The 27612-nt window shown below is 40.7% G+C and overlaps 1 protein-coding gene and 1 long non-coding RNA gene across 2 annotated transcripts; both read right to left on the bottom strand.

Annotated features, from left to right (window-relative positions):
- Positions 1-853: 853 nt before the first annotated feature.
- On the bottom strand, positions 854-22102 carry LOC113680023 (sacsin). The gene is made up of 11 exons (XM_089182244.1): positions 21964-22102; positions 19204-19276; positions 18822-18864; positions 18515-18603; positions 17358-17468; positions 16787-16934; positions 15414-16425; positions 14476-15047; positions 3151-14219; positions 2217-2496; positions 854-1425 (listed from the first exon to the last, which is right to left on the bottom strand). Exons 3-10 carry the CDS (start codon positions 18823-18825, stop codon positions 2218-2220), a joined length of 13284 nt encoding a protein of 4427 aa, XP_089038370.1. The 5' UTR covers positions 18826-18864; positions 19204-19276; positions 21964-22102; the 3' UTR covers positions 854-1425; position 2217.
- A 150-nt stretch (positions 22103-22252) lies between these two features.
- LOC149040488 (uncharacterized) lies at positions 22253-23385 on the bottom strand. The gene is made up of 2 exons (XR_016179706.1): positions 23228-23385; positions 22253-22752 (listed from the first exon to the last, which is right to left on the bottom strand). It is a non-coding gene; the product is annotated as an uncharacterized LOC149040488 (long non-coding RNA).
- Positions 23386-27612: the final 4227 nt, after the last annotated feature.

The raw sequence follows: 27612 nt of genomic DNA, 5'->3' as shown, positions 1-27612 counted from the left end.
AGGCACTAAAAATACATCTTTTGAATGCCCTTCGAATCAGAGGTTTTCAATGTAAACAAACTTCTCGACAGGGCCCCAAACCTCAAAGTCTCGAGCGGAAATGTTTAAGAATGAAGAATGCAAAAGAAAAGTCCATGGGTGGCCCGTAATAAAGAAAATATTTTCCGCACAATAATTCAATAATTATGAGAAAAAAATTTTTCAGACCTGTCTAGGCTTAAAAACTTGCTGGCTTCTCATTTTCAGGAATTTTTAGAAGCTTTCTAAAATGTTCTGATTAATTTCAACGATTTCTGATCTGCAAGCAGCACAGGACCGGGTTAAACTTCAGCTGGTATTTATGGCCGCATATTTTGGACTCTGCAGTGTTCGCTGGGAAAGTGAAAAAATGGGAACAGTAAATAGAGAAAAGCATGCAACCGTGTTTCTTCCTTTTTTTTTTTTACTCTTCTCTGGCAGGTCTAAAAAGAGCAAGAATTGAACCGATAAGAGTGTGTTATGATAACAAATTAGGCCAATGTTAATCCACAAAGCTTGCATGGAACTCATGGCAACAATGAGACTCCCGTGTCATCAGGTCTTACCATAACATTGATTAGACAAATTTACTTGCTATGTTATAATCAAAATTTTAGCTATGCAGAAAGGTGAAACTGGATATGCTGACTGCAATTCAATAATAGGGTGTTTTTAAAGGCTATGGAGGTGCAAAGGCCCTGTGTCACAAAAATGATCATAACATGTTGAGAGATCATGGAGCAATTATGAAATCACTTCAAGGGAATGCACGTAAAACTGTGGTAGTATCGATCCATTGGGGAACTAACTAGTCTTCAAATTAATCTACGCTACCTTTTAAGGCATATCCCTTTATTGGTTGTAGTTTCTCTAACAGACTTTACGTCATACAATAGCTACATTTTAGTCTACTGATATAAATGATGCGGACACCAACGTTTCTAAAGATGCACATTAACAGTTTCGAGGCTAGACAATTTTTAAAAGAAAAATATTGATTTTGAAATAAGAAAAAGTAAACTCAATCCTTCAACCTAAGGTAGCTATCACTAAAAATGAAGTATTCGTGGGATACATGCAGCTTTTCCTGTAGAGGGTTTTTTACTGAGCGCTGAACACACCTGTAACCGGTTTAGTACTCTAGAGTGACATGAGAAAAACTGATTTAGATCTGATCTAATCTCAGATAAAGCAGATCAAGGTACATTTCAATACTTAGTTTTAAAAAATCTGCCTTTGGAAAGACAGGTTTTTAGATCGAGGGCGTTAGAAATAAAGACAAGTTGTACGGTCATGATCAAAATAATTCTAGTTTTAGAAGATGCACGAGATGGTTGTCACATTGCAGGCACATTAGGCAACCATGCTTGATCTCTATCCTTGCATCGAATCCTAACCAGATTGACCCTGTAAAATGAAATAATATAAGGTATGCTTCATAATTTCTTACTTTAATTTTTCCAAGATTTTTTTTCAGACTACGTTCATATGTACAAGAAAAAGCGAAAGTGAAAATTCAAATGGTTTGATAAATTTTGAATCAATCAAAAATGTGCAGCACAACATATTATGTTTCACTTTGATTCAGCATGGTTGAAGTAAATATTAAAAAAGTTAATACCTTCCTTTTCCAATCTCCTTAAAGCTACCAGTTCTTCTATTTTGAGGGCTTTACACCTCTTGGTAAAATTTTATTTTTATTATCATTCCCTTATTACCACTCGCAACAACAACAAAAATTGCTCATCCTGCATGCTCCTTATCGCCAAGGCAAATTTGCTTTTAAAATAGTATACACAAACAATCATTCTGCCCTAAGAGAAATTTGTGACATATTTTTCGCAACTGCTTTTGATCGCGACCAGTTAGGCATGCACAAAAAATAAAATGCACGATTTTTGGCCTTTTATTTTGAAGAGGTATATGGACCTGTTGCATCTGAATATCTCATTGATATCATATGCAAACGCAAAAGGCCTAGTTTCCTTTCCACTTTCGTTATAAAATCTATGGCGCCTGATTATTTAGCCTAATGCTTTCTGAAACGTGCTGCTCGACGAAATTTTGCCTCGTCATCACACCTCATGTCAAGAGGGCGGCGGCAATGACCTAAATTTGAACTGCATGTTCTCTTGAATTGGATGCATTTAGTAAACATACGTTTCCCACGTATTTGTTCATTTCTCTTCAGCTCTCACCTTAGGTTACCCTGCTCTGTACGCGTGCAACAATTTTCTTAGCAAGCTGTAAGGCCTGGTGGGCCATCTCGGCAGAGTACACCTCATTTGGAATCTGGGGAAAACACATTCTGTCTGGGTAACGCATGCGTGTAGAATCACCAACTAGACACTCTAACTGCATCGCTAGATTTGACAGCTCGGGGTCATTTAGATCGCAGCAATTCTCTGGGAGGTTGTGGACCCTTGTCCTGTCGCTATCTACTGCATACTGTGCCGCCTTCAAAGCCTTCTCTGCTGCCTGTGAGGAAGAAAAAATAGAAAACTTCAACCCTGTCGATTTATGAGTCATATGAGTTAATGCCGTTAAACATTTCTTTCAGAAGCACCTCAATTAAGGATAAAAAACGTTTTAAGTGTATGCAATATAACTGCTACCACTTAAGAGAAAAAATGCCGTTAACACCAAGGAAGAGCAACTAATGACATTCCCCTCCGCTCACAATTGACAAGTACATATATGGTCATAAGGGAAAGCCAAAGAGATACGATAGGTTATGAAAATAAAAATGGCTTAACTTAGCTAAAGGAATTCTATTATTTTACCAAGTGTTACACCACAACATTGAAATAATGATGGCAGCACATCAAAACTATTATAACTGACGAATAAAGGTAGTACGTCTCCAAAGAAACTGTGATGCTGCGTCGGTGGGAGAATATAACAGGGTTATTTAGTGCTATCAACTGAGTGGATAACGAAAATCGGCCATCGTAGAGAGTTTTAAAGCTGGCGTTTCGAACGTTAGCCCTCCATCATAGCGAAGGGCTCTGAAGAAGTGCTAGCGCTAACGCTCGAAACGTCAACTTAACAACTCTTCACAGTGGTCAATTTATGTTAGCAACTCGGTTGATAATACTAAATGACCTTATTACATCTTACGTTTTCTCTTACCTGGTGACATTTGAAGCATGCCCATTCATAAGAAGGTCTCTCGTAGATTATATCATTGCTTGCTGCCTGGATATCGGCAACGGCTTGTTTGAACCAACGTCTGGCCTCCCCTGGCTGAGGATTATTCTTAGGATGTCGTGGTCTTCCTCTGTATTCCCGGCGCTGCGTGTTATGTTCCCTTGCACGACCTGCCCATGAATTAAAGAAGCTACGGTAGGATCCGTCTTGATTTCCAGCTTCAAATCTTGTGCTTAGGCTACCCCGAGGTTCCCCTCTTTCCAACCGTGAAACTTCGCGCTGTATATGCTGACATACCTCTTTGCAGAATTCCTCATCGCCCACGTTTTTATCAGGGTGCCACCGCAAATACAGCCGCTTGACTATTTTTCGTCTTTTATCTACTGGAAGAGTCCACGCTTCCTCCAGAAGGTCTGAGATCTCATCGAAAACTACCTGTCTGCTTCTTGGGTTAGGGGGCTGCCTAGGCCTATCACACAGGACTATCGCATTTGAAGATGACTCGGTCAAACGGTGAAATTTGTACAGGTCCGTAGCATCGACAATTCTTTCTTGGCCATTTCCAATGTTGATTCTGTAACGTCTTGTCACGCGGCTGTTGCATTCGCTCGCTACTTCTTCGATAATTATAGCATATATGTAGGTGGCATCTCCTCCTTCTCTAACTAAACTTGGGTCATGCAGCTCAAATCCCACATAATCGCCTGGTTCAAATTCTTCAAAGTCGTCATTTAATAGGTGGTGTTCATCTTGAGGAATAAAGCTACCAGGCTCAGGAAGAATTTCTACCTCTTCCAAAGGGAGAGAGTCATCTGGTCGTACGCCCATAGTATCGAGCAGGGACTGTATGTCGTTTAGGGAACAGCTTAACATATGGGAAATCAACAATGCACTTTCTCCAAGAAGTCCAAAACATACTTCTTTGACCACGCCAGAGACCAGCAATATTGTCCTGGTGTATGTGTCCGTCTCTGTCGCGACATTGACGTATACCTTTGAAATTTCTTCACCAGAGGCTAAAGTCTTGTTCACGAAGTATGGAACTTCTGCTTCACTGTCTGGGATGGGATTTCCGTCGCAAAAAATTAATGTCTTGAGGCTATTTACGGCATAAAGCCCGATGGTGCAAAGCCTTTTCTTGATACTTTCAATCACGGTGTCATCAACATTCCTCTTCAGTCGACAGTTCTCGTGTCGGATTAACCTCACAATGCCATAAAAGAACTGTGGTGACGAAAGTTGCTGCTTAAGTTGGGTAATAGCAGTACTCGATATAGTTTCAAAACTTGGCGAGCTGATATGTTCTTTGGCAACAGAGGATAGCATTTTTGGCCGCAGAGATTCTGGTAACTTCATCATAAGCTCTTTGTAGTTGGTACCGGCATTAACGCTATATACATTCATCTGGCGTGGGTCGAGCAAGAGATTCTGTCGGAAATTATACAATCGATCTCGGATAGCGGGCGAGACATCATTGAAAATCAGCTCCGAAGACTTATGCAAATTGAGAGGCACCACATTGGCATTGCCGTCCGTCTCCTTGCGTGTCAGAGACATGCCAGGTAAGTAAAGCTGAGATATGGCATTCACTTCTTGATCATCTCCCTGAAGCTTATCAAAGAATCCTTTGACTGCCTTAATGCACACTTTTACTTCATTCGGGTCTAGTTTCGAACTGTGGCACTTGTTATGCAGCAAGTCCAACACCATGGCATAGTGGACTATAGTGACAGATTTTGAGCAGCCAAGCCTCTGGAACAAATTAAGGAACCTACCGAATTCCATTGGAATTCCATAGAGAAATGGCCTGATCTGCAAGTCCTCATAAAGCTCAAGGACTGCTTGACGCGGTAGAATGAACTTCTTTCCACTTTCCACCAAAATGCAAGGTATACTCTCTAAAACTTTCTTTGCATCACTGTTCTCGATGTTGTTGGTTTGCAAGAAAAAGTAGATACATTCCATTACTTCAGTTAGAGTTAAACATCGTTCTCTTGAAGAATTTTTTTTTTCACTGTTTTTTCCAACTTGTGAGCATACATTTTGGCAGTGAGCAACCACAAGGTCCGGTGTTGGCGTGTCTTGAATCTGAAGCTGGGAGACAAAAGCATTGCAGTAACTGTCTAAGTTGACTTTTGGAGGACAGGCATGGCGAAGATCAGAAGAACGATTCTTTGGATCAGCCCACCCTGGAAGTAAATGTGCTTTAGTCCAGACTATTTCGGAGTGACTAACGGGAACTGCTCCTCGGAAGGCAAAATATGGTGTCTGACGACCTATGTAGCCTCCAAATGGCAGGCAAATTGCTTGTAGGCTTTCTTTGACAGGGTCCCCGGCTACAAATGGGATGTCGTAGATATCCTGTAACAATCCTTCAGCAATCACGTTTTTTCGCATCATGAGATGATCGACCAAAACGCTAGATTTCTTGTACGTGCTATCACTTGGAGCTGATGCAGCTTCTCGTGCAACTTCTGTGGCAAACGCCCTAAAACGTTCCTTAGACACATGGCAAGCGAGACCTATGCTTTTCAGAAATGTTAGCCATTCTCCTGAGTCGAAGGGCTTCGCTGGAAACAAATCTACCGAAAGCATGATGCGAAAAACACTGTTTCGGGGGTCATAAAAAGAGGACGCAGTCTTCAGAATTCCATCCACAGAGGGAACAAAAGGAGTTTTTTCCAAACAATTCAACAGTTTTTCCTTTTCATCATCTTCAGCATATTCCAAAATCGGTTTGCGGATGTATGTCAGGTGAGACTCTCGTTCCCCTTCGCTGAAGATTGAGAAATTGGGTAGAATGAAGGTACAATAGAAATCAACAGCCGAAAAGCAATTCAGTGCAAGGAACTTGAACAGCTCAGAAATACTTGATCGCTGTTCTAGAAACACAATGTTAAGCTCCCTCTCGAGAACGTCAATTCCATCTCGTGGTATTCCAACTGGTAGGACGTTCACTTTACGATCATTGAGTCTTATCAAGCCACCGTGCGTGGCTAGATAAAAGGGAAGTCTTCTTAACAGCATTCTGTCGTCATCTCCTAGGAGTTGTTCACTTCTGCTGAAGTATTCCAGGATTGTAAGACATTCCTGGGGTTCCAACTTTCCTTCCAGTGACTGCTCGTCTGATTCCATCTTATGGTTAAGGGAGATAAGAATTGACGAGGGAGACTTCAACGACGACACAAGCATGCGCGCTAAGCTAACTGAATTTGACGACAGAGAGGTATGTACGCTGGTAGATGAGAAAATACTTACGTTAAGCTCAGGCAAACCGACCTTTCTCAAGACATCAACAAGCTTTGCGTTAGAGGAATCAGCAGTGTTAAAATCGATAGCAAATGCTGCTTTTCTTAAAGGGAGCAGATAGTGTTTAGTAGTTGGAGTTGCGCCCATACGAAAGAAAACAGCCAGTTGTGACTTTCTTTCTGCTTTCTTTTTCTCGGTTACTGGAAGAATGCTCCAATCCATTAAGGGCTCGAGTATCGTTTGGATCTGGTGAGTCTTGAGTTCTCCATCTTTTTTAGCATCATTCATGATACCATTTACAAGCTCAGAAAGGAAAATCCACGCCTTGAACATCCACCCGCGGTTGGGTATTTCCCTCTGATTGGGGGACCACTCAATAAACCTTCTGCTTCCATAGGTTTCCAGTGATAACGTATGAGGGAGGTGGGTAGCAAATGAGGTGGCATCCAGAGGCTTCAGACAAGACAAACTTTTGTCATCAAAACCTTTAAAAATACTTTTGTAAACTTCATCATGGAGGAATATGTGCGGAGACCTGGGTAGAAGATCTTTGTATTGTGAGAGAAACTTGGGATCTTTATTTGAAAACAACTTAAGATGTTGGTCTTGCGTAAGAAGGAGAGGAAGACCAGGCAACGCTTCCAGAAAGTTCTCGTCATTTCTGCAATACAGCAACACAGTAGTTACTCCAAGAACACTTTTTAATGATGTTTTCTGGACGTCACAAGGAACTGGTCCAATCGTGCACAAACGGTCACCAGAGCTGAGCGTTTTGTAGAAATCAATGACCCTACGAGGCGAAACACAGCATGTCGTAACTCCAGCTCGCTGAAACGAGTTATGCAATGCTAACGGTAAAACTACTAGGTTAAAGCCACTTTCCAGTAGTATGCCCTTGAACAGCTTTCGAAATCTTGCAAGATTCTCGATCGCTTCTTTACTCCTTCCGTGTGATGCTGCAAAGGGTCCTTCTACATTAAGATTGTCAAAAAAAGCTTGATGCTTCCCAGTGCCAGTCGGTGGAAGCCAGGTTATCTCAGCAGTTGCACTTTCGTCGGTAGTTTTCGATGCACCATCAAGGAATCTCTTCTTAACCACTGGTAGAACCTTTGCTTCCATCTTGTTCATTTCCTGATACACTGAATGAACCAGTGTCTTCCAGTATTGGTCGGAGGGAATTTTAATGGGGAAATACGACTCATAAACGTTTAGCTTGCTGATGATCTCACATTCAGTTTGAGGGCTTGCGTCTTGTACGGTGGGTAGTTTAAGGAACTTCTGTACTTCAACCAACATGGAGATGTAACAGGATGCGACAACATCTGTTAAAAGCGCATTGTTCCAATCACTTCGATATCCACCACGGTCCCCTTCATCCCTCCACAAACTTCTTCTTGCCTCGTGGTCTAAGGCAAAATGTCCATTTACGTGAACTGGAAGGTTTGTCTCAAGAGGAAGAGGAAGAAAACAATATGCTTTCTTTTGTCTTGGGAAAGTATACCTGGAATGTCTCTTTAAGAGACATGCAACGCCACCGCGAGGAAGCATTCCAAGCTCTTGCCTCCTAAAAGCGTTCATGATACTTTCTTGTACATCCTTTTCAAAACCAACCTGTTGCACAATTAACCACTTTTCCGCGTTGCCACAGGTGTCTGTTATATCTAAGACGTACGACACTTTTTTTACCGGTATCCCTCTTGGATTGATCCCCCCTCTCTCCTTTGCTGACTTTCCGATCTGTTCGATGTAATCGGCAAATGCTTCTCTTTTAGCTTCATCTTCTTTTAACAATGCTGCTTCGACTGTATAGGAATTAGCCAATTTTCCACTTGCTTTGTTAACTTCACAAAGGGTTATCTTTCTGACGTTCTTCACAAAGAGCAGAACCTCAAACAGTTCTTTTTTAAGTCCCTCTATCATAAAATCCAGTTCTTTAACGGACACACAGTTAGAAGTAATTTTCGATTCGCGGGCCATATCTTGGGTCCTTAGCGGAAATCTGAACATGGTTGCGTTGTCAATCTTGAAGTGATCTGACAAGTAGCAAGGAAATATATCAGGGAATTTCTCCCTGAGGGTGGCTGTATCGTTGAACCTACCACCTGGTTCTGAAGGCGTCGCACCTGGAAGATACTTGCAATGTGGGTCAAATACGCACAGAACATCCCCAATCTCTTCTCCCTGGGACACAAAGGACGGAACGTCAGTCAAATGATAAACGGCGTTAAAGCCTACCCCGTACTGGCCAGTTTTGTTCGGATCCTCACCCTTACTTCCTTCGCCGAGAGTCTGAATGCCCTCAAGATCGTCATTAGTGAAAGGCTTATTGTTATACACACACAAGGCGGGCCCCTGCAGAGGTTTCCAACAATCTTCGAACACTTTCACATCTGGATGGTGTCGTGGGTCCTTTATGAAACAAATCTCGGTTGCTTGTGCGTCGTCTGCATTTTGAAGAAGTTCTTTTAAAATTTCCTTCTCGCAGGGGTAACACTGAAGAATGCGTTTCAGGCGAGTTGTAAGTTCCTCTTTCTGTCCAAAGGAAATTCTGACCATGTGTTTGTGCAGGGCTTCTTCTCGTCGAGTTTTAACACCAAGTAAGTGACAACTTGACCAAGGAATTTTCGAATGAACAAAATGCACTCCTTCTTCGTCAGGCATCCAAGGACAGTCCTTGAAACAAAGCTTGGATACTGCTGTCATCACTGCCCTTGAGTCAGGAAGGTAAATGGTTCCCCACTTTTCTTCCAGTAGAGCAGGATTACCCTCATTTGATCCTAATGTTTCTCCCAGCTGATTTGCTAGACGCACTGCAACTCTAAGGTTTTCCTCGTCTAACTCGTTCTCAGAAAATTGCCCTCGCATCTGATGTAGACTTGAAATAAAATCTTTCTCTTCAAAACGTTCCCTGACACCGGCAAATCTCAGTAGCTTAGGGAAGTCCTCTGCTAAATGTTTTGGAAGCTGGTAAAGATAGGGTGAACAGTCATCTCTGACTTGAAAAGCCACCTGACCAGCATACAGGAACTTTCTTCCGCAAAGGATAAACGTCTTGTCTTTCAACAATTTCTCAACGGCCGCACCATTCCTTGAAATGGCGTTCTGTAGGTATGAGTACACTGCTTTGCATACTGCGTTTATTTCTTCTATGGCACTCAAATCTAAGGACGCAACGTTGGAAGACAATGCCTGTTTCAATTGCCATATTACATGGTCTAAGGTCGCGTGCTTTTTGTTAAGCTTCAGCAGCTCTTTGACATCTCGAGAGACAAACACCCCGATCAGGGGTTCCGCGCAGCATAAAAGATATTTTTCGTCCTCCGCGAAGACATCTTTTGGGGCAAGTAACGCATCATTTTCGTACTCCTCGGTTTTCCATTTGAGAGGAAAGTTCCTTGGTTTCCTCAGAAGGGGAATAAATCGAGCCTCCAACATTCGCTTTCTTACAGATTCTGGTAATGGTTCATCGAAGTACTTTATCTTCCTCTCTAAAAATATTAAGAATTCCTTCACTCTTTTAAATGCAACTTCACTGTTTACTGCATTCAGTCTATGGATACTTTCCGCTCTTTCTGCCATTTCCTGCCAAGGAAGGTAATCCGATGCCATTCCTAAAAGCTCAAGCTTTGCAAGTCGTCCAGGATTCAGAAAGGTTTCTGCATTTCCACATGGAAATCTGCCATCTTCAGGTAGAAAGAGGCGAGCAGCATCTTTTCTTGGGTGAATGAGCTCAGAAGGACATCTAAGAGAATTTCCAAGTGGAGATGCCGGAATACAAGAATGAGCTTTGACCAAATCATCACAGTTGTTATCAATTGCATGCAGCACAAGTACATCTCTCAACTCTGAAGGCACCGCGGAGATATTCGGGAAAAAGACTTCTCGAAAAAATCTATTTTTCTCGTAGATTTTTGAGTTTATCACTTCCCCACTTCCACACTTTTGGAAAGAACTCACGACAGACAAAGGGACATCAATTACCACTGCGCGCTCGCTCATTAAAAGCTGGAAAACTTTGAATGAAGTATCGCCAATCGAAGGATCGTTTCGAAGAACTGGATGAAGAAGTACCACCTCATTGATAGTAAACCAGTTCTTTCCTTTAGAAAACAAAGCGTGATTTCTAGTAGATATCTGCCTGTAAAATGACTGCGCGAGGTGTCGGAGCTTTGGGAATACTTCTTCGGCGTTTGGCCACAAAGAATGGAACCTATAAGATCCGTCAGCTGGAGCAATTGACCTTAGATCTTCAAGGAGGCACACATAGGCTGAGCAGATGGAATCTACTATCAGCGCTTTGTTCCAGTCAACCCCATAACAATCTTTGTCACCTTCAAGTTTTTCTTGCAAATGGCGTCTGTTCGCAGCCAACGCGAAGGTTCCGTTTATATGTACTGGAAGGCCACTATGGATTGGAAGAGGAAGGTAGCAGAAAAGAGTCCCATTGACATCAATTCCATCATCATTCTTAAAAACAGGCACCGGCACAAATTTGTTGGCGCTGCTTGCAGCCAGCTGAACAGCCACTCCTCCTGATGGAAGAAGGCTAAAATCATTCTTAGCAAACATCAGTGCACGTCCATCTCCCATGGAGGAGACTATAAGCCAGGTTGTACATTCGGGATGAATGGTTGCTGCATCAGGTTTAAAGAAACGTAGACCGCACTCCGTGAAGACGCAATGGACGTTAACCTTCATAGAGGACTTTGTCAGTTTGATTACCTGTCCCGTCCTTAATGCCCGAACGACTCGCGAGGACGCTTGGAGGAAACTGCATTGCTTCAAAAAATTCTGGTCATCGGAGCTCAAAAAGTTCGCGGTGGGAGGAAGGGAAACAGGGACGGACAAGGCTCTTACTATTCCATCCTGAGACAATGATTTGGTGATCTTAAACGTCAATTTGAGTGCTCCATCTTGTACTTCGGGTGTCTTCAAGGAAAATATGCTCACACGGAGGACGTTCTGTGTGAAGAGAAGTAAGGTTTTAGCTCCTTTAATTAGCATAAGCAGTAATTCTCGCATTTGTGTGTCGTCATACGCCAGCTTCTTTATCTCACTTTTCAAAGCCTGCTCACTTGTCCTCAACGGAAATCGAAACAGAGTTCCATTGAAAGAGTTGTCCTCCTTTTGGAGATTTAAATCACAGCCAAATATACCATTGAATGGCTTAAACTGGTTTTTAAATTTTCGAAGCCTCTTCACTTCCTTGTTGACATTGATCTTCACTCCAGGCTTCGTTTTGTTCTTTAGAGCTTTGCCGAGATACGACGTATGTGGATCAAAAATCACAAAGTTGTTTCTGCTTATGAACATGGGAACATCTGTTAAATTGTATACTGCATTGAAGCCCAGTCCAAACCTGCCAATCTTTTCGGTGTCGTGCTGTTTCGTTGCTTCGTTCAATTTTGTAATGTTCTCAAAGTCTTCATCCTTAAATGTTGCATCATTGTAAACCCACAACGCGGGGCCTTGGCAACCCCTCATTCCCTCGTCAATCAGACAAGTCATTGCTTTTTCATTCGTTCTCTCGTCATACAGAAATTTGACTTCTGTGGCGCCAGCATCGTCGGCGTTTTGAATTAGTTCTTTCAGAACTGAAAAGCCATCCGTGTACTCTTCGAGTAGGCGATTGAGTCGGGTGGTAAGTTTTTCTCCCTGTCCAAACTCTTCTCCAATGGCCAGCTCATCAGCGTCAAGCAGTCGGTTTGTTATACTTGGCACGCCAAGACGCTCAGCGGTTACATTTGGGACATTTGGGTGTACGTAAAAGTAGTCGATTTCTTCGTCGTCACTTTGTTCTCCATACATGCACCTTTCTACAGGCTGAAGTCTGACACAGGAGTTGTCTTCTTGATAAGTTGGGATCAGGATCTCTCCTTGAAGCGCCTCAGATAACTCTCCACTCGCCAACTCGTTCAGGATATTGACAGATAACTGAAGATCGTGTTTAACTTCAGAAGGGCTCATGACACTTCCGCTGTCGTGTTTTGCCTTGATCATCCTTAGGACCTTTAACAGAACAGATGGATCGCATTCCTTCTGCATACCAAAGTACCCAAAAAGACGACAGTGCTGCCCGAAGTCCAGAGGAAGACAACGTATGTAAGGTGCGAGATCAATCGATGGCCTTGTGGCAAGTAAGTGACTGGGTAAGGAAAATCCATCACCATTCCATACCCAAGGAAAGACGTTGGTGGCGTCAAATGCCTCATCCACATTATGGTGGTGCTCACCAAGAAACCTGTATATTTCGGTCAGCATCACAATGAAGTAAGGTTTCTGCTCTGGTGAGTAGCACCTCACCGCAGTTTCTAAATGGTGGACTACTAGGTTTACAGGGGGTTCATCTTGCCAGCCGAAAAACTGACTGATTGTTTCGGTTCTACCCACGTCAACAACAGGCATTACAGATCCAATTAGGTTTGCAAATTGGTGACTCTTTAATTCAGCGGGCTTGAAAAATCTTTTACTTTCTTCATCTTCTGTTTTCCAATACGGAAGGCAGGGAGGGTAACCATAGGGTCGCTGTTCTTGTCTTGAAACCCAAGGAATGGTTCTCAGTAAAATCCACAATTGTTGTCCGCTAACCAGGTCCAGCATCTTTTGAGGATCCTCCTTGAGAAAGTGCAAGATTCTTTTAGATTTCTCCTTTAACGACGGAAGGTTGGCAAACTTACTTATCATCTTCGCACTCTGATAGAGGTCGGTCGCGGTGACGTCACCCTCGCCTTTCATTCCCAGTTCTTCAAGAATCACAAGTACTGAAGGGGTACCGTATGTAGAGGAAGGAAAAACATCCTCATGGACGAACAGATTCTTGATAATGACGTTTCTAGGGTCGAATAGCTCACAAGGCCTTGCTCGTCCTTTCTGCCTGGAAACGAAAGCCAAGTCCTGCAAATTCCTCTTGAAATAAGCATTCTTTCGAAAAGCACTTGCATAACGATCCAACACATGCTCCATAAGCTTGTCAAGTTGCTCTTCCGAATAGCATCCTCGCTTGATGTCTGGAAATACAACCTGACAAAGCAGCTCGACGGGCGTTAGAATCTTAACTCCAAGCAGACGTGCAAACGTCATTGAATCGTCTTGAGAAACATCAACGAGGTCTCTTCTCAGTGTAATTGGAAGGGGCTCAGGGGGTGCAGCACACAGACCTTCCTTCGCTGACACGAATTTCTTCGCCAAAGTCTCAAGAACTGGTAGAGAGCACAGAACATCATACTCCTCTTGATACAACTGCTTGCATTTGATGTTGACCAAGAATGATCTCAGGAGTTGTTTTTCCTTGGTAGAAAGCACTATACGTACAATTTCGAAAAGTTTTCCGTTAGTCATCATACTTGAGGACACCACCATTGCTTTCAAAACACCTTGAACGGATGGCGGATGTACAAACCTTGAAACAGCTGGGTGGTGGCCAATGAACGAGGGATAATCGGTCATGATAAGCACACCAAGCTTGACGAGAATATCTGATACATCATCGTCTAGGCAATGACCATAAAAGTGTTTCAATACTACTCTGGAAGGTTCACAAAGTCGCGCCAAGGTGACTGGTATCTTTGACATGTTTAGCGGAAGCAGCGGTAGGTTACCGAGACTAAGAATATCGTCTGCATTGGCAAAACAATTTTGCAGATATCTCCACACGACCCTGATCCACTCTTTGGGTGGATGGTTATGGTTTCGATCATCAGGATACCACGAGACGGCGTTTCCCTTCCTCCACTCGAGCGGTAATGCTTGTTGAAGAAGAGATTTTACATGATCTTTACGGAGTATGCGCAACTGTGTGGATCCTGAAAGAAAGTTAGATGTCTAAAATTGACTGCTTCTTTGGTGAAAAACCAGCCAAAAAGGAATTGGGCACACGACCAAAATAACTTTCAAGGATGCAATAATACTAGGCTAAACGTCAGATGCGCAACATTTAAATCTTTAATAGCTGAATTTTGTGTGACAAGGGTAGCTACTTGGGGTTTTTTAGTTCGGGAACCATGTCAAAGGAATCGATAGTCTTACATCAAGAACTATCAAATGAGAAAGTAATTTTACCTTGCTTTCCTGCGGATTCAAGCCACTCCGTGATTGCCTCACCGATCGTTTCATCCAAAAAACGATGTTCTAGCCCTGGAAAAAGTTCTCGGGGATGTTCCCTGGAGCAGATATAAACAGGTTCCGATTGGTTGTTGAATTTGATGAAGTTCCCATCGGAAATAGGCAAAAGCTCCAAATCACAGAGCGAGTCAAATTGGCCATCTTTAAGACAAAAATTAAGAAGCAGAAGTTTTTCGTGCCTATTAAGTTTCTTGTAAAATGACGGAATTTTCTTCATGGTCGATCTCACGAGGCTGGGTTTGATTTCCTTGATAGAGGTATACTTAGTAATAGCCGTGATGACGTGTTCTGGTGCAGAGACAACGGGAACGTTAGCTGACAGCAACACTCGAAGAACGACTTCTCTGGTTTCATTTTGTTCAAGTAGGTCAAAAATCGCTTCTTCCACTGCAATCCAGCTTCGAGAATCTGCATCGGTGTAAACAACATTGTGCTGTAAAAGTATACTAAAAAAAGGATTGATGAGCTTCGTCCACTTCTGGTCAATGCAGGTAATATTTGGCCACGCTCTGCAAGACAACAACCAAGATATCTTGATCACATCGAATTTCAAAGCAGCAAGATTGTTGCTGTAAAACATATCAAACTTGGATTTCTTCGTAATTAACTTCAACGACATGTGTTTATCATTATGAAGGTAACCCGTGACTGTTGATTTAAAATCTAAGATCAGAAAAAAGCTATTTAGATTAACGAGCGTTGGTAATAAAAATGATCACGAAGTACTACTAAACTCTGAGAATCTTTCATAGACAAGAATTCATCATGCACGCATGTATATGTGGGCTACCACCTTGTTATTGGTTATGACTTTCTGGTCTCATTTAGCTGAAGAAAGCTTAATGGTGAGTGAATTGATAGATATTAGCACTTACTTGTAAATTGATGTTCTTGGTAGAAAACACGAGACCCATTTGGTAGCTTGCAAAATTAGGGTGGCATATGCCCTTGGTGTGGCTTCCTCCAGGAGACACTTATTCCACAACAATGACTTGTCAGTCAGTTTCCGCCGACCCATACTTTCTCGCTCCTCTTGATCTGCATTTGGAGACTTGATATATCGCCTATTTTGACTTAAAGCGAAGAACCCATTTATGTGCACCGGCAGACCTGTCAGGCTCCTCATCGGAACTGGTAATGGCAGGAAACAAAACACGTGGCCTTTGATAGTTGGCGTCTGAATTCCAGGACCATTAGGCAATGGCATGGCAACACCCACTATGGGTAGATAGTTTAGCTCTTTATCTGTCATCAACCGTTTGAAGTTCCATGAAACTTCTCCCCCACAAAAGTAGTTGGTGACAAGAAAGGAGTACTGCTGCAGAAGGTCCGTTTCATGAGATGTACCGGACTTGATTGTCTCTATGGTAATTGGATACGTCACTGCAACAGAGTGAGGCATCAATTTCCCGGGCCTGATCTGCCCAAGGAACTCCTTCCTCTTAGAGCGAACTAATTCCAAGTCTTTGTCGGCAACTCTAACCTGAAATGTTCTTCTGGGACTAGCCTGTGACTCCTCTCGAACATAGAGTTCAATTGATTCTAAGTGTTGAAGAAAGAGAAGAACCAAGTGAGCATCGGCTTCAAAACTTTCAAACAAAGTGTCCATTTTCTCCTCGGTGTACAGTGTATTCGATAGATCGGAAGGTGTGGTCCTTAGAGGGAAACGGAACAGGGTGCCATCATAATAACCGTTGGCAAACACTTCTTCGTTACAGTCCAAGATTCCTTTGAAAGGAAGGAACTGATCGGGTATTTTTTCCATCTCCGCACAGTCTTCATCAAGTCTCCAACATCTACCGGTTCTTCTGTTCCGTTTATCAGAAAAGTAAATTCCATGAGGGTCAATAAATCCAATTTTTTCAGCGCTAAGCACACTTGGTAGATCTTAAAGAAAAGAGAAACTAGATATCAGCTGTAAATGTTTAATACCGAGTATATTGCTATTTATTTGATTTCAATATATTAGAGATGTCAAAAATGTGCAAACTAGATCCTAAGAAAATGAAATAATAACTTGAATGTAAAATTAGTATCAATTATACATGGCGCATGATGGGAAACCTTATCAATAACATAGTTATAGCTAGTAACTGTTCAATATAGCGTGGAAAGATTCCATTACAGGATACAATAACTTTATATATTTGACATTTAGGGAAGCTAGCAGCAAAGCGAATCAGGTGAAATACCGTTGCAGACTACTCCTGACTACTTTACATGCCCGTAAGAACCCACTTTGACTTACCTGTCATATGCAGTACAGACTTAAAGCCCAAGCCGAATCGACCAACTTTCATGGGGTCTTCCACTTTAATGCTATCGCTGACAAGTCGTATTCCTGTCCAGTCTTCTTTCCTAAATTTTGCGTCGTTGTAGGAGAAGAGTGCTGGACCCTACGACGAAAACCATGAAGAGAGATAAAGACTCAAACTTGGTAGTGATTTAGATACAAGGAATCGGGAGCCTCTTGGTTGGTACAGAGGGTTCCTGGTCGAACGGTTTTGGTTTCTAGACCCGAGAAAGTATATATGTTCATTTCTCTGACAAAACGCTTATGATAACTTTCTCCACTTCGGAATCTAAATGGGGGCAGGCAATATTCCTGGTTGCTACCGCAGGATCCAAAATTGCAACTCCAATAATCTCCTCCGCCAGACAGATCGTTAACGTTTGTCCAGGATGGTTTTACAGGTTAATCCCTTTGACATAAGTAGTAGCTACTCGATTTTGTTTTAATTCTCAAACAAGTTTATGTCAACTGTTGTAAAAAATGAAATCTGCTTTAAATAGTTTTAAGATCCATGACATTGTTTCACCTGAAATTGTGCGAGGTCCTCATCAAATAGATGTTCAGTTCCATAACTGTTTTTGTCATGCAAAAACTTTACGCGTCTGGCATTTGCATCTTCCGCATTTTGAATGAGTTCCTGGAGGAAAGAACAATTTAAAATTGTGTCATGCAGGACCAACACAGACGGAAAGTGTTTAATCTTCAGATTAAAAAGAAAATAAAAGAATGAAAGTGGAAATGGAGGATAAATATTCATCACACTCATTGACACCGAGGTGTAATGTTGTGTAAGTATATACCAATACCATACGGAAGCCAAAAATTAGTTTTAGTTCTGTCGATATAACAAAAAATGGTCACTCGTCTTCAAAAACGTTGCAATGTGAAAAAAGATATGAAATATAGACACTTTTTGTTTTCTAATCAGAAAGTGTCCCTTTCAGATGAGAAAACCAAAGATATATCTATTTACATATTTCATATACACACACACACACACACACACACACATATATATATATATATATATATATATTTAGATTGCTATAATATACAACAAACGGCGGGAATTTCGATCAAAACACCGCATAAATTACTGCAATTGAGCAGTTCTGATTTGCCATTTTCCAACATGACGTATTTTATTTTAATTTTACTCCATTATCATTTTTGATATTTGTTCATTCCTGAGTTCAAGAGCTCTTTTCAGGGATTCTTTTTTGCTTGTCATCGGTTTTTTAAAAAAGGGAGCCTTGGAGGGGAAATTGTAACTGCAGTTTAATGGCCCTTTCCTGGGATCCTGTTATGATTTTTACCTGATTACATTCATTCAGAGACCTTCAATGGGGAGCTTCTTACTCCGGAGTAAACACTACTAATTAAGTTAGATTCTTTTTTCTCTCTAATTTTTGTCACTTATTTGTATTGACCTTATTTGTATTCACATACCACCCATAGTTCTTTCTTTGCCTTTCATTGTTTAACCCTTCTCAATCTTAAAATTTCTGTTTTTTATACGAGTCGCAACCATTGTAAATAGCTTTTTAGTTTTTAATTTGTAACCTGAAGAAGGCCAGAACAGTCAAGAGTTGGCGTCTTCGTTACTTCGTTATAGTACACTTAACTATATACACACATATATATATATATATAATTCATGTATTTTGTGTGCGCTTTCTTCACCTTCAATATCTGTCCATCATCTGGATACTGATCTAGAATGGTTCTCAACTGTTGGATCAGCGATGGTTGAATCAAATTGAAGTCATCATCTACCGAGCAACCAAAAACGATAATACATAAATGGAACACCTTCAGCCTCCTGATACTCCCAATCTTATCAAATGGATGTCGCCGGGAGATACGGTCCGCGTCTGGGTGGTGTTGAAACTTTTCGCTTTTAAATTTCGGGATTCTTTAAATGAACCCAAAAGGTTTTCCTCACCTAGGAGCTTCTTTCAGTTGATATTTAATATAAATATATACCTACCCATATTTGCGACTTCACTCTCCTACACCTTTAGTCCATCTATCTGAGGATAAAAGGGAGGTAATAAATAAGTATACACCAAGACGTATGTCTAGCAAACAATGTTCAAAAATTGATCATGTGCAGGCACTTTCGTTTCAATGTCCCACGATACGTTCTTGATCATTTGCTTTGGTAGGAACCCGAGAACAACCCAAATTTAAAATGCACCACTTCTATCTATAACCCAGGTCGATGAGCTTAACCTTTAATAGAATAAGAGAGAGGGTAAGTTTTGAGCTCGGTAAAGAAATAGAGAAAGATGGTTTTCGTCTTGTCACGAGCGTGGGACTAAAAAAATTTTTTTTTACCAAGAGTACTTTTTTTTACCAAGAGTACTTACTCCAATCGTTCTGAAGAGAAAGAACATCGATAATAATATAAACTGTCACAGCTTCATCCAACCTTTGAAAGATCTGAGAAAAAAAAAACAATCAAAAAACCAACTCAGTTCATAATTTATGAATTCATATTGAAATATCTCGAGCAATACTTTAGAGCTCAGTAAAATAAACAAGTGAGAATTTTCACAAGTGAAAGTGAAGTACACACAATACGCTTTGACGACAGTCATTTAAATAAATTATTTGCAGACGTTCAGATTTTTTCAGCAAACGGTACGTGCTTCCAAAGACCTTTACATCAGTCGATAGAAATTTCTAACACATGCTATGTAGCAGATCGTCACCATAGCATTCTATAGCTACCTCATGAAGATTCTTGAAAAGCAATAACAACCTGCTGGCTAAAAGGATACTGAAGGAACCATAAACATGCAGCTTCTCTTAAAAAGAAAACTCTGTGAATTCTACGTTGTTTGCGATGCTGAATTTTATCAATTATTCGGTCAATATTGTGATACATTTTTCACCAATCTAAAAAATCTTTCGGTTTTGAAATATTTCGTACTTAGCCAACAAGAAAATAAATTTACAACAACTTGAAGCATTCAGGGATTGAGTTGCAATTTCCAAAGGGTATATTAATGAAAGAGGGGCAGTGGAATCTACCAAAATAATTAGTTATTCGATCATAAAGCAAGCATGAGGCGATGACGAAAGCAATACTATTCATTCAATCATATTTATGCAATTACTTTTTTGGAATCGTTGAAATCTATTCGGATAACACGAAAATTCCTTCAACCCAGCTTATCAACCTCGATTGTCCGGATTTCTCCATTATCTGAACTTTTTCTCTGGTCCTAATTTTGTCATGAATATTTATTTTTCATGATCAAGATCCGTTGCCATATTCTTTTTAAAACTACAGCGTTGAAAAGTGAAGGGAAGGCGAGTTTGTTTCGCTTTCAAAAAGCAAAAGCAGCGCTCGCACGCGTTGTAACTAATGAAGACCATTCAAACGAGGTCTGATTGGTTTAGAGTTGCTTTGTTGCCAAGTTGGATTTCACGCTCTATTGGCTTGTGCGGCATAGTAGGCAAGAAAAACAAGCCACACAGTGTCACGAATCTTTATTCGTGATCATCATTTCTTTGAAGCGTAAGCGATCCATTATTTCGATAAAAGACAAACAGTCTATAACTTTTGGCTTTCCAAGAATGATCAAAAATTCTTGCCTTTCTTTATAGCAACACCCAGTGCAATATTTCTGATATCATACTTTTTCCTTTATTGAACCATATAAGTTAGAGCGTTTTTTTATCTTTCCCTGATTATATGGACGTTAATTAACCTGGTTATCTAAAGAGACTTTCATATTTGCATGCAGTGGGCACTTAAAATTCAGAATCATTCCATTCTGAAACGAGGTGATCACACCTGGAGATGCAAAGCACTGCATCAGTGTGTTTATCGTGGTACATTATAACCTTCTCCTCTTTCAAACGTTGCTGTTTCAGCTTTCAAGCCGTTCAATTACAGATGATACATCTTCTCAAAGCGTCACCCAAATTCCGAGAAAATCGTCGAATGGCATTTAGTTGCGTCATAGCATTTCGTTACTGATAAGTTTTATCACAAAAGTTCGACATCAGAACGCGGTTATTCTTTGATCACTGTAGTCGCAAGGATCGCTGGAAAGAGGTTACGAAATGGTGGCGTTCTGCAACTCGCCACAAGAAATTGTATTCTGTCTTAGCGAGCGGTGTCGATGGTCGGCGAATTGAAACAAAACCCGATCGCATGAAGGGGGTTTCAACAAATGACCTGGCTATGATTGATGAACTTTTCTAAGTGACCGTGATGATCACGTGAAAATTTGGATACAGTTGTCATCTCTCAGATATTGCATCTTTCATTAGTTGCTGAGCAGTATTACCTCAACAGTTAGCGGTGGGATTTCGAGAATTTTAACTTCCTTGTTGACTTAAGGTTACCGAAACCACCAGGTTTCTGATCATTCAGAAATTTATTCTAAACTGTAGATTTATATCATGATTCACTAAAAACAGGAAAGATCGCAGCAAATTTGCATTATTTTATGAGGCAACAGCCGACCTTTCGCAACTTGAAAGATACTTCTCGAATTCCGCAATGGTGGTCCCAAATTTTTAGCGTAAGCAAAGCATGTTCCAAACCCTGCTTACTTTGCTTTTCCTTCAAACGCTTCCAAAAGCGTTCTTCATTTGTGAGATAGCGGCCAATGCATCAACATTTGCATTTCACGAAGGGAATTTACATAAACATGACCCTTTCTAAGAATTCAAGGATTCTAGGAAATGAGCTCTAACTTCTGGTCATGTCTTCTCCTCGAGAGAGGGGAGAAGGTACAACTCAGACTTCTTGGTAGGGACCTAAGCTACAAACAAGTATTTAACTCATCTTCTGCTTCCTCTCTGACAGAACGCTAATCAAATAAGATTAATTTTGCAGCGACTCGTCTTCATCACGTTCCATTTTAGCTTCAAAACATGCTGGCGTCTAAGGGTAATTAGCAAGCGGAACAGAATGGTGATTTAACTATTTGAATCTCCAAATCAATTTCGTTGCGTTCAAATTTAGGTATGTTTATGATGCTGATCTGATTTGACATGGCGTCGCTCTGATTCACCACCACATTCTAATATTCCGAAAAACAACCTGGTTTCGCCGTATAGAAATCTTTCCCTCTCAGGATACTTAGCCATGTTCACACGTTACTCACCTTGTATAAAACGGATGAAGTAGCCCAAACCAACTTCCCACGATTTACGAAATGTCTAGTCTGGATGTGGAATGGAGACCTCCTTCGATTAACAAATGTTGACTGGTTTCACGTGATCATCACCGATCCAAGATGGTGGATACCCGGAAGTGAAGTTAGTTTGTCATGTCACGCAATTCAGGAAAACCTTTTCCTCGCAAAATGTGGTTAAAAATGTATCATTTCTGGATAAAGGTATTGTGTCCTAAAAAGACAATTTGAAGCATACGACGTTCAATTGGCCCTTTTACGATGCTGTCTGCATAAAAGTACGTGAAAGGTGATAGCAAATCGTTTAAAAACTCTTCCAGTTTGCTGATTGTTTATAAGGATACCTTTAGTGATTATCGCTTTCAGCCGCTCGGGTAAGAACCGAAACTGTAAACATTCAAATTAACGGTGAACAAGCAAGGAAGGTTAGGAGGTATTCAAGTGTCTCTCGCAAATATTTCCCTTCCTCTATTTTTGCCCAAAAAAACAGAACGTAACAAAACAGACATAATCGATTGACGTCTTGATCATGTACATAATGATACATCATCTGGGTTGTAGTATCAAGTCCAAATTCCAAATGTCATGGATTAGCTGGGGGCGAAGTTCTGTCTAAATTGTCTCCGCAACCCCTGTAAGAGGATCCTCTTTGTTTGATGATCATCTCCTAGTAAAATCTCAAGTCTTCTTCTTCGGGCCTTCAGAGTGGAACTGAGTGCTTCTTTCAGCGCGTCGTTTTCGTCTTTCTGGATGACCAGCCTACACCAGAAAACGAACATATCTTATCAGTCAAACCTGAGAATTTTCCAGTTGGGTTATGGCCTACTATGACTCTTACCGCAAAGAATTCAGAGTAGTATAACCTAGAGAAGCTTCTCCATCATTTTTGGAAACAAAATACACATTTCGACTATTGTACAGCATCGAAGTTTGGCCACAAGAACACAGTCATTCAAAGGAGAGTTAATGACTAAATTACGCTACGCTCCTCAGCACAGCCCTTATTCCAACATTTTGTCGACCATCGCCTTCAAGCTCATAAAGTGCGTCAACAGCGCTATCAAATTTTAACAAGCTTTTGGTGTTTGCTCCTCATCTGAGCAAATTGTGACACAAGCTAGAAACCCCATCGGAAACTGACTACTTTGTTTATTTGACAATGCCGTTGGCTCACCATGGATTTACAAAACTAGACCGAGTGGGGTACTTACGTTGGTTACATGTTGTTCCTTACCTAGTTGCAAGCTCGTCCAAGACCTCTGGCTTTCCTTGTAGATCAGGACCCATACCCTTTGCCTCACCCTTCAGCCACGCCTTCTCCCGAATGGACTCTACTCAGCTGCCTCTCCACGTGAACGACTTCACGTCATTCCTATTGCCATTTGTTGATTGCCTCTAACATATAATAAATCCAAAAAAAGTCAGCTAAAGTAATTTTAAATCACAAATGACCTCTTCTATTTTTAAAGCGAATTTTACGTATGAAATAAAAAAAAGAAAAAAGAACCAAAGAACGACGGAATCAAAAGCTCAAGGGGAAAAGTGTTCTAGTTCCGGTTGCAGGAAGGCCATGTTCAAGCATCGCAGCAACTCCTACTTTCGAACCGATTTGTCACCTCTACACCTCAGCAATGAGTTTCTTATTCACTGAATCATCCGTTAGTTTCCCAAACTACCGCAAATCCCTTCGCGTTCCTACTGCCAATTTGTTCCTGGAGCATAACGAACGATTCATCCATGTAAAGTCAGGGAACAGCTAAATCAAACGCAGGCGAGTACACACAGGCTATGTATTTATCAGTAGCAGTTACTAAGACAACCACCTCTCACCCCTTCCTGCATACTAATAGTTCGTCCTCCACTCCTTCCTCAGTAACAAAAGTCTGCCTCCTACTTCTGAGTACTGACAGTACTAATGGTCTTTCACCCCCCCCCCCCAACAAAATGGTCCGATACAAATGGCCCAAAAGTTGGTCCAAAAAAATTTTTAAAAAAAATGTCCAAAAAATGGTCCAATAGCCCAGTCAATATTTTACCATATGCCATGCCCACCTCACCAATCGTGAAAGTTGATGATCAATGAATTTTGATATCAACTGATATTGACAGAAACCGATGTACAGAAGTGAAAAAGAAACTGTTAATACCTTCTAGTATGATCGATATTCACTGATTGGCTCCTATCCGTTGCTTTCCAATTTGACCACAAGTATTAATTACAGCTGCCCTTGGTCAATTCACACCGATATTAACAGATTAATCGGTGAGTTCTGTCAATTGATATCGAATGTTATTGACAAATGAGTATAACAACAACGTGCACAATTTCCGTAATCGATTCCTAGCGTTGCCAAGTAAGACTCAATAATGACTCAACTGGAAGTCACAGTCGCAACATCGGCTAGCAGCTCAAGCTATCAGCAAACAGTTGTATCTACATCTACACTGCAGCAGGCATGGATTAAAAAAGAAAAAAAGAAGGTCCATCATCAAATACGGAGTGAGAACATTAACTCTCCTTCAGCTCAGCAAGGAAAACTATTTACAAAAAAAGTTCCCCGTTGATGATGACACCATTACCCTGCGATGGATAAACAGAATGAAGCATTTACCAACTGATTTGCGAGCTTTCATCATTGAATGCCCACTCGTTGTCAGCGCAGACCGAGAATTTGCGTTAACGCTTTCGCCATATTATCTACGAAGTCCTCAATCCCCTTGCAGTTTTTAAAGTACTTAACTCTATTTCACGGCTAATTGTTTAAAAGTAAGTAATATTAAGCACTAAAAATTTAATAAAGGTTGCAAAACTTTGTGAAGCAAATCTCCGCGCGTGGGCAAAAAAATATATAATAATATAAGTGCGTCAAAGTAAACAAGAAGTCGAACCGGAATTATTTGTCAAACTAAGTCATAATTTCCCATCAAACAGAGTATTTTAGTCCACAGGTAATAAGTTTAAAGCTCAATCAACGAGGGAGGAGTTTCGAAAATTTTCTCTGTGCTTTTTCTCGCGCCTCGAGCAGGCTAAGGCCTATATTTCGATAGAATCCTCGCGCGGTCATGGCTTGGTAGGGGGTGAAGATGAGGGTTGTAATTGTAAACAGTGATGCCAACTTGAACCACACAAACATCAGGAGAAATATCTCGCAAACTGCGAGTCTTTCAACGTGGCTTGATCGCTGAGTTCTAGAGCAGTTGTTGTACATTAAGAAGTAAATTGACATTGGTATACAAACGGTTGAAAAGTCCACTAAAACCAGTGACATCGACAAAACGCCTCTGCTCGTTCGACTGCATCGTGTAGGAAGCTTTGGAAATATTTTCCACACATGGAAAAATATGTAGGGGAAAGCCAAAAGCTCCCGCCACTACCAAATACAAATTCATAGAGCCTAGAAAGGAGAAATTCAAGTTCATTTCAGGTGAGTCGTTGTGGTGATTTTCTGTATGAGCCATTTTGATCATGCACAATTTTTAGTGGCTATCGATCCTTCTTTATCGTTTGGTCTCCACAGCAGAATATCAACTCGTACGGTTTTGATGTCGCGCCAAATATGCGTCAATTATCGGGGAAACAAAGGATCAATCAAATTGCTTGAGGCCAGAAGCACTAAAAATACATCTTTTGAATGCCCTTTGAATCAGAGGCTTTCATTGTAAACAAACTTCTCGACAGGGCCCCAAACCTCAAAGTCTCGAGCGGAAATGTTTAATAATGAAGAATGCAAAAGAAAAGTCCATTAGTGGCCCGTAATAAAGGAAATATTTTCGGCACAATAATTCAATAATCATGAGAAAACATTTTTTTCAGACCTGTCTAGGCTTAAAAAATTGCTGGCCTTTCATTTTCAGGAATTTTTAGAAGCTTTCTAAAATGTTCTGATCTGCAAGCAGCACAGGACCGGGTTAAACATCAGGTGGTATTTATGGCCGCATATTTTGGACTCTGCAGTGTTCGCTGGGAAAGTGAAAAACGGGAACAGTAAATAGAGAAAGCATGTAACCGTGTTTCTTTCTTCTTTTTTTTTTACTCTTCTCTGACAGGTCTAAAAAGAGCAAGAATTGAACCGATAAGGGTTTGTTATGATAACAAATTAGGCCAATGTTAATCCACAAAGCTTGCATGGAACTCATAGCAACAATGAGACTCCCGTGTCATCAGGTCTTACCATAACATTGAAGATTTGAGTATACATTTGAAATGCAATAGACGTTTACTTTAACAATGTCACTTTGACACATGGTCTAAGCTTTCCACAACTATATATTTCGCCTTCGAATTTAAAAACGTCCCTCTACCTGTAGATAAACGGCTTAAAAAGTCGCAAAAGATGCTATGTGGGCAGCCATAAGAATTAGTCTGAAATCTCTCATGTTTTACAAAGATACAAAGGGGAGGGCCAGGTTAAAATCGACAGACATGAATGGGGAATATGAAGGCTAAAACCTAAGACAGTAGGCAATCTAGGAGTAGCAGCAGTCTTATTTGATTGAATATGGAATAGCATGAAGAAACCTGGTCAAGTTATTCTGGTCTGTGTCTTTCGCTTGTTTGTTTTTTTGGTTTTTTTTTTCGCTTGATGGTCTTATTTGGCTTCTCCGCTTTCCTCGATTTGATTAGGATTAACTTGAGAAAGAGGGGGGAAACTTGTTGCTTTCAGTTTTCTTTTCTTTTTTTTCTTGCTCCTGTTTTTATATTTTCTTCTTCAACTTTTTATCCAGGAAATAACAGAAAACCAAACTGCAGATGCTCGATAACTATGAAGTTTGGTTACCTGTGGGTGAGTTGAAAGTACATGTATTTATTTTGAAAGTTTCGGGAGAATTTTCACAATCTATTCTTGTGGTAATTGATTGGTCAAAGTCGTTCCTTCAGTAGTTTGCTATTTACATAAAAATTCTGAAGAATAATTTTTCTCTGATCCAGAAAATCAGACACCAACACTTCTTCCTGCGCAGTTAAAAAAAGATGTGCGCATAAGGTTCAGAGCCACCTTAATTATCAAATCCCTTACGGTGGCTCTCTAGCACATGCATTAATCAAAAACTTAGATTTGCAGAGAGATGAAACTGGATATGCTGTCTGCAATTCAATTATTAGGTGCTTTTAAAGGCCAGGGAGGAGCAAAGGCCTTGTGTGTCACAAAAATGATCACAACATGTTGAGAGACCATAAAGCAATTATAGTATCGATCCATCGTGGAACTAGTCCTCAAATTAATCTACGCCACCTTTTAAGGCAGATCCCTTTATTGGTTGTAGTTTCTCTAACAAACTTTGCGTCATACTATAGCTAATTTTAATCTATAATCAAAGTGCTCTGTGAGCAAACTCGTGAATTGACACATGATTTTTGAAATTATGTTTAATGTTATCTGGTTTAGGGAATTTTGTGGTTGATTGTCATCTAGAGTACGAGCAGTAGTTCAGTGTTCGCTAATGTAGCAAAGAAACAAAGTAACGTTGGGACAAGAAGGCATTACAATTGAAATGATCATGCTATTACATTTAACAAGGTGGATGATGTAATGTGTTTTAAACGTCTATCATTTTTGTTTCTGGTTCAAAAGAAAAGGTTGGAAGTAAATGTGGGTGAAAAGTGAAATTTACTGTCTT

This window comes from Pocillopora damicornis, chromosome 9 (assembly GCF_964200805.1).
Source record: "Pocillopora damicornis chromosome 9, jaPocDami1.2, whole genome shotgun sequence".
NCBI lineage: Eukaryota > Metazoa > Cnidaria > Anthozoa > Scleractinia > Pocilloporidae > Pocillopora > Pocillopora damicornis.
The sequence above is the reverse complement of the archived record's forward strand: the minus strand, read 5'-3'. Positions and strand labels throughout refer to the sequence as shown.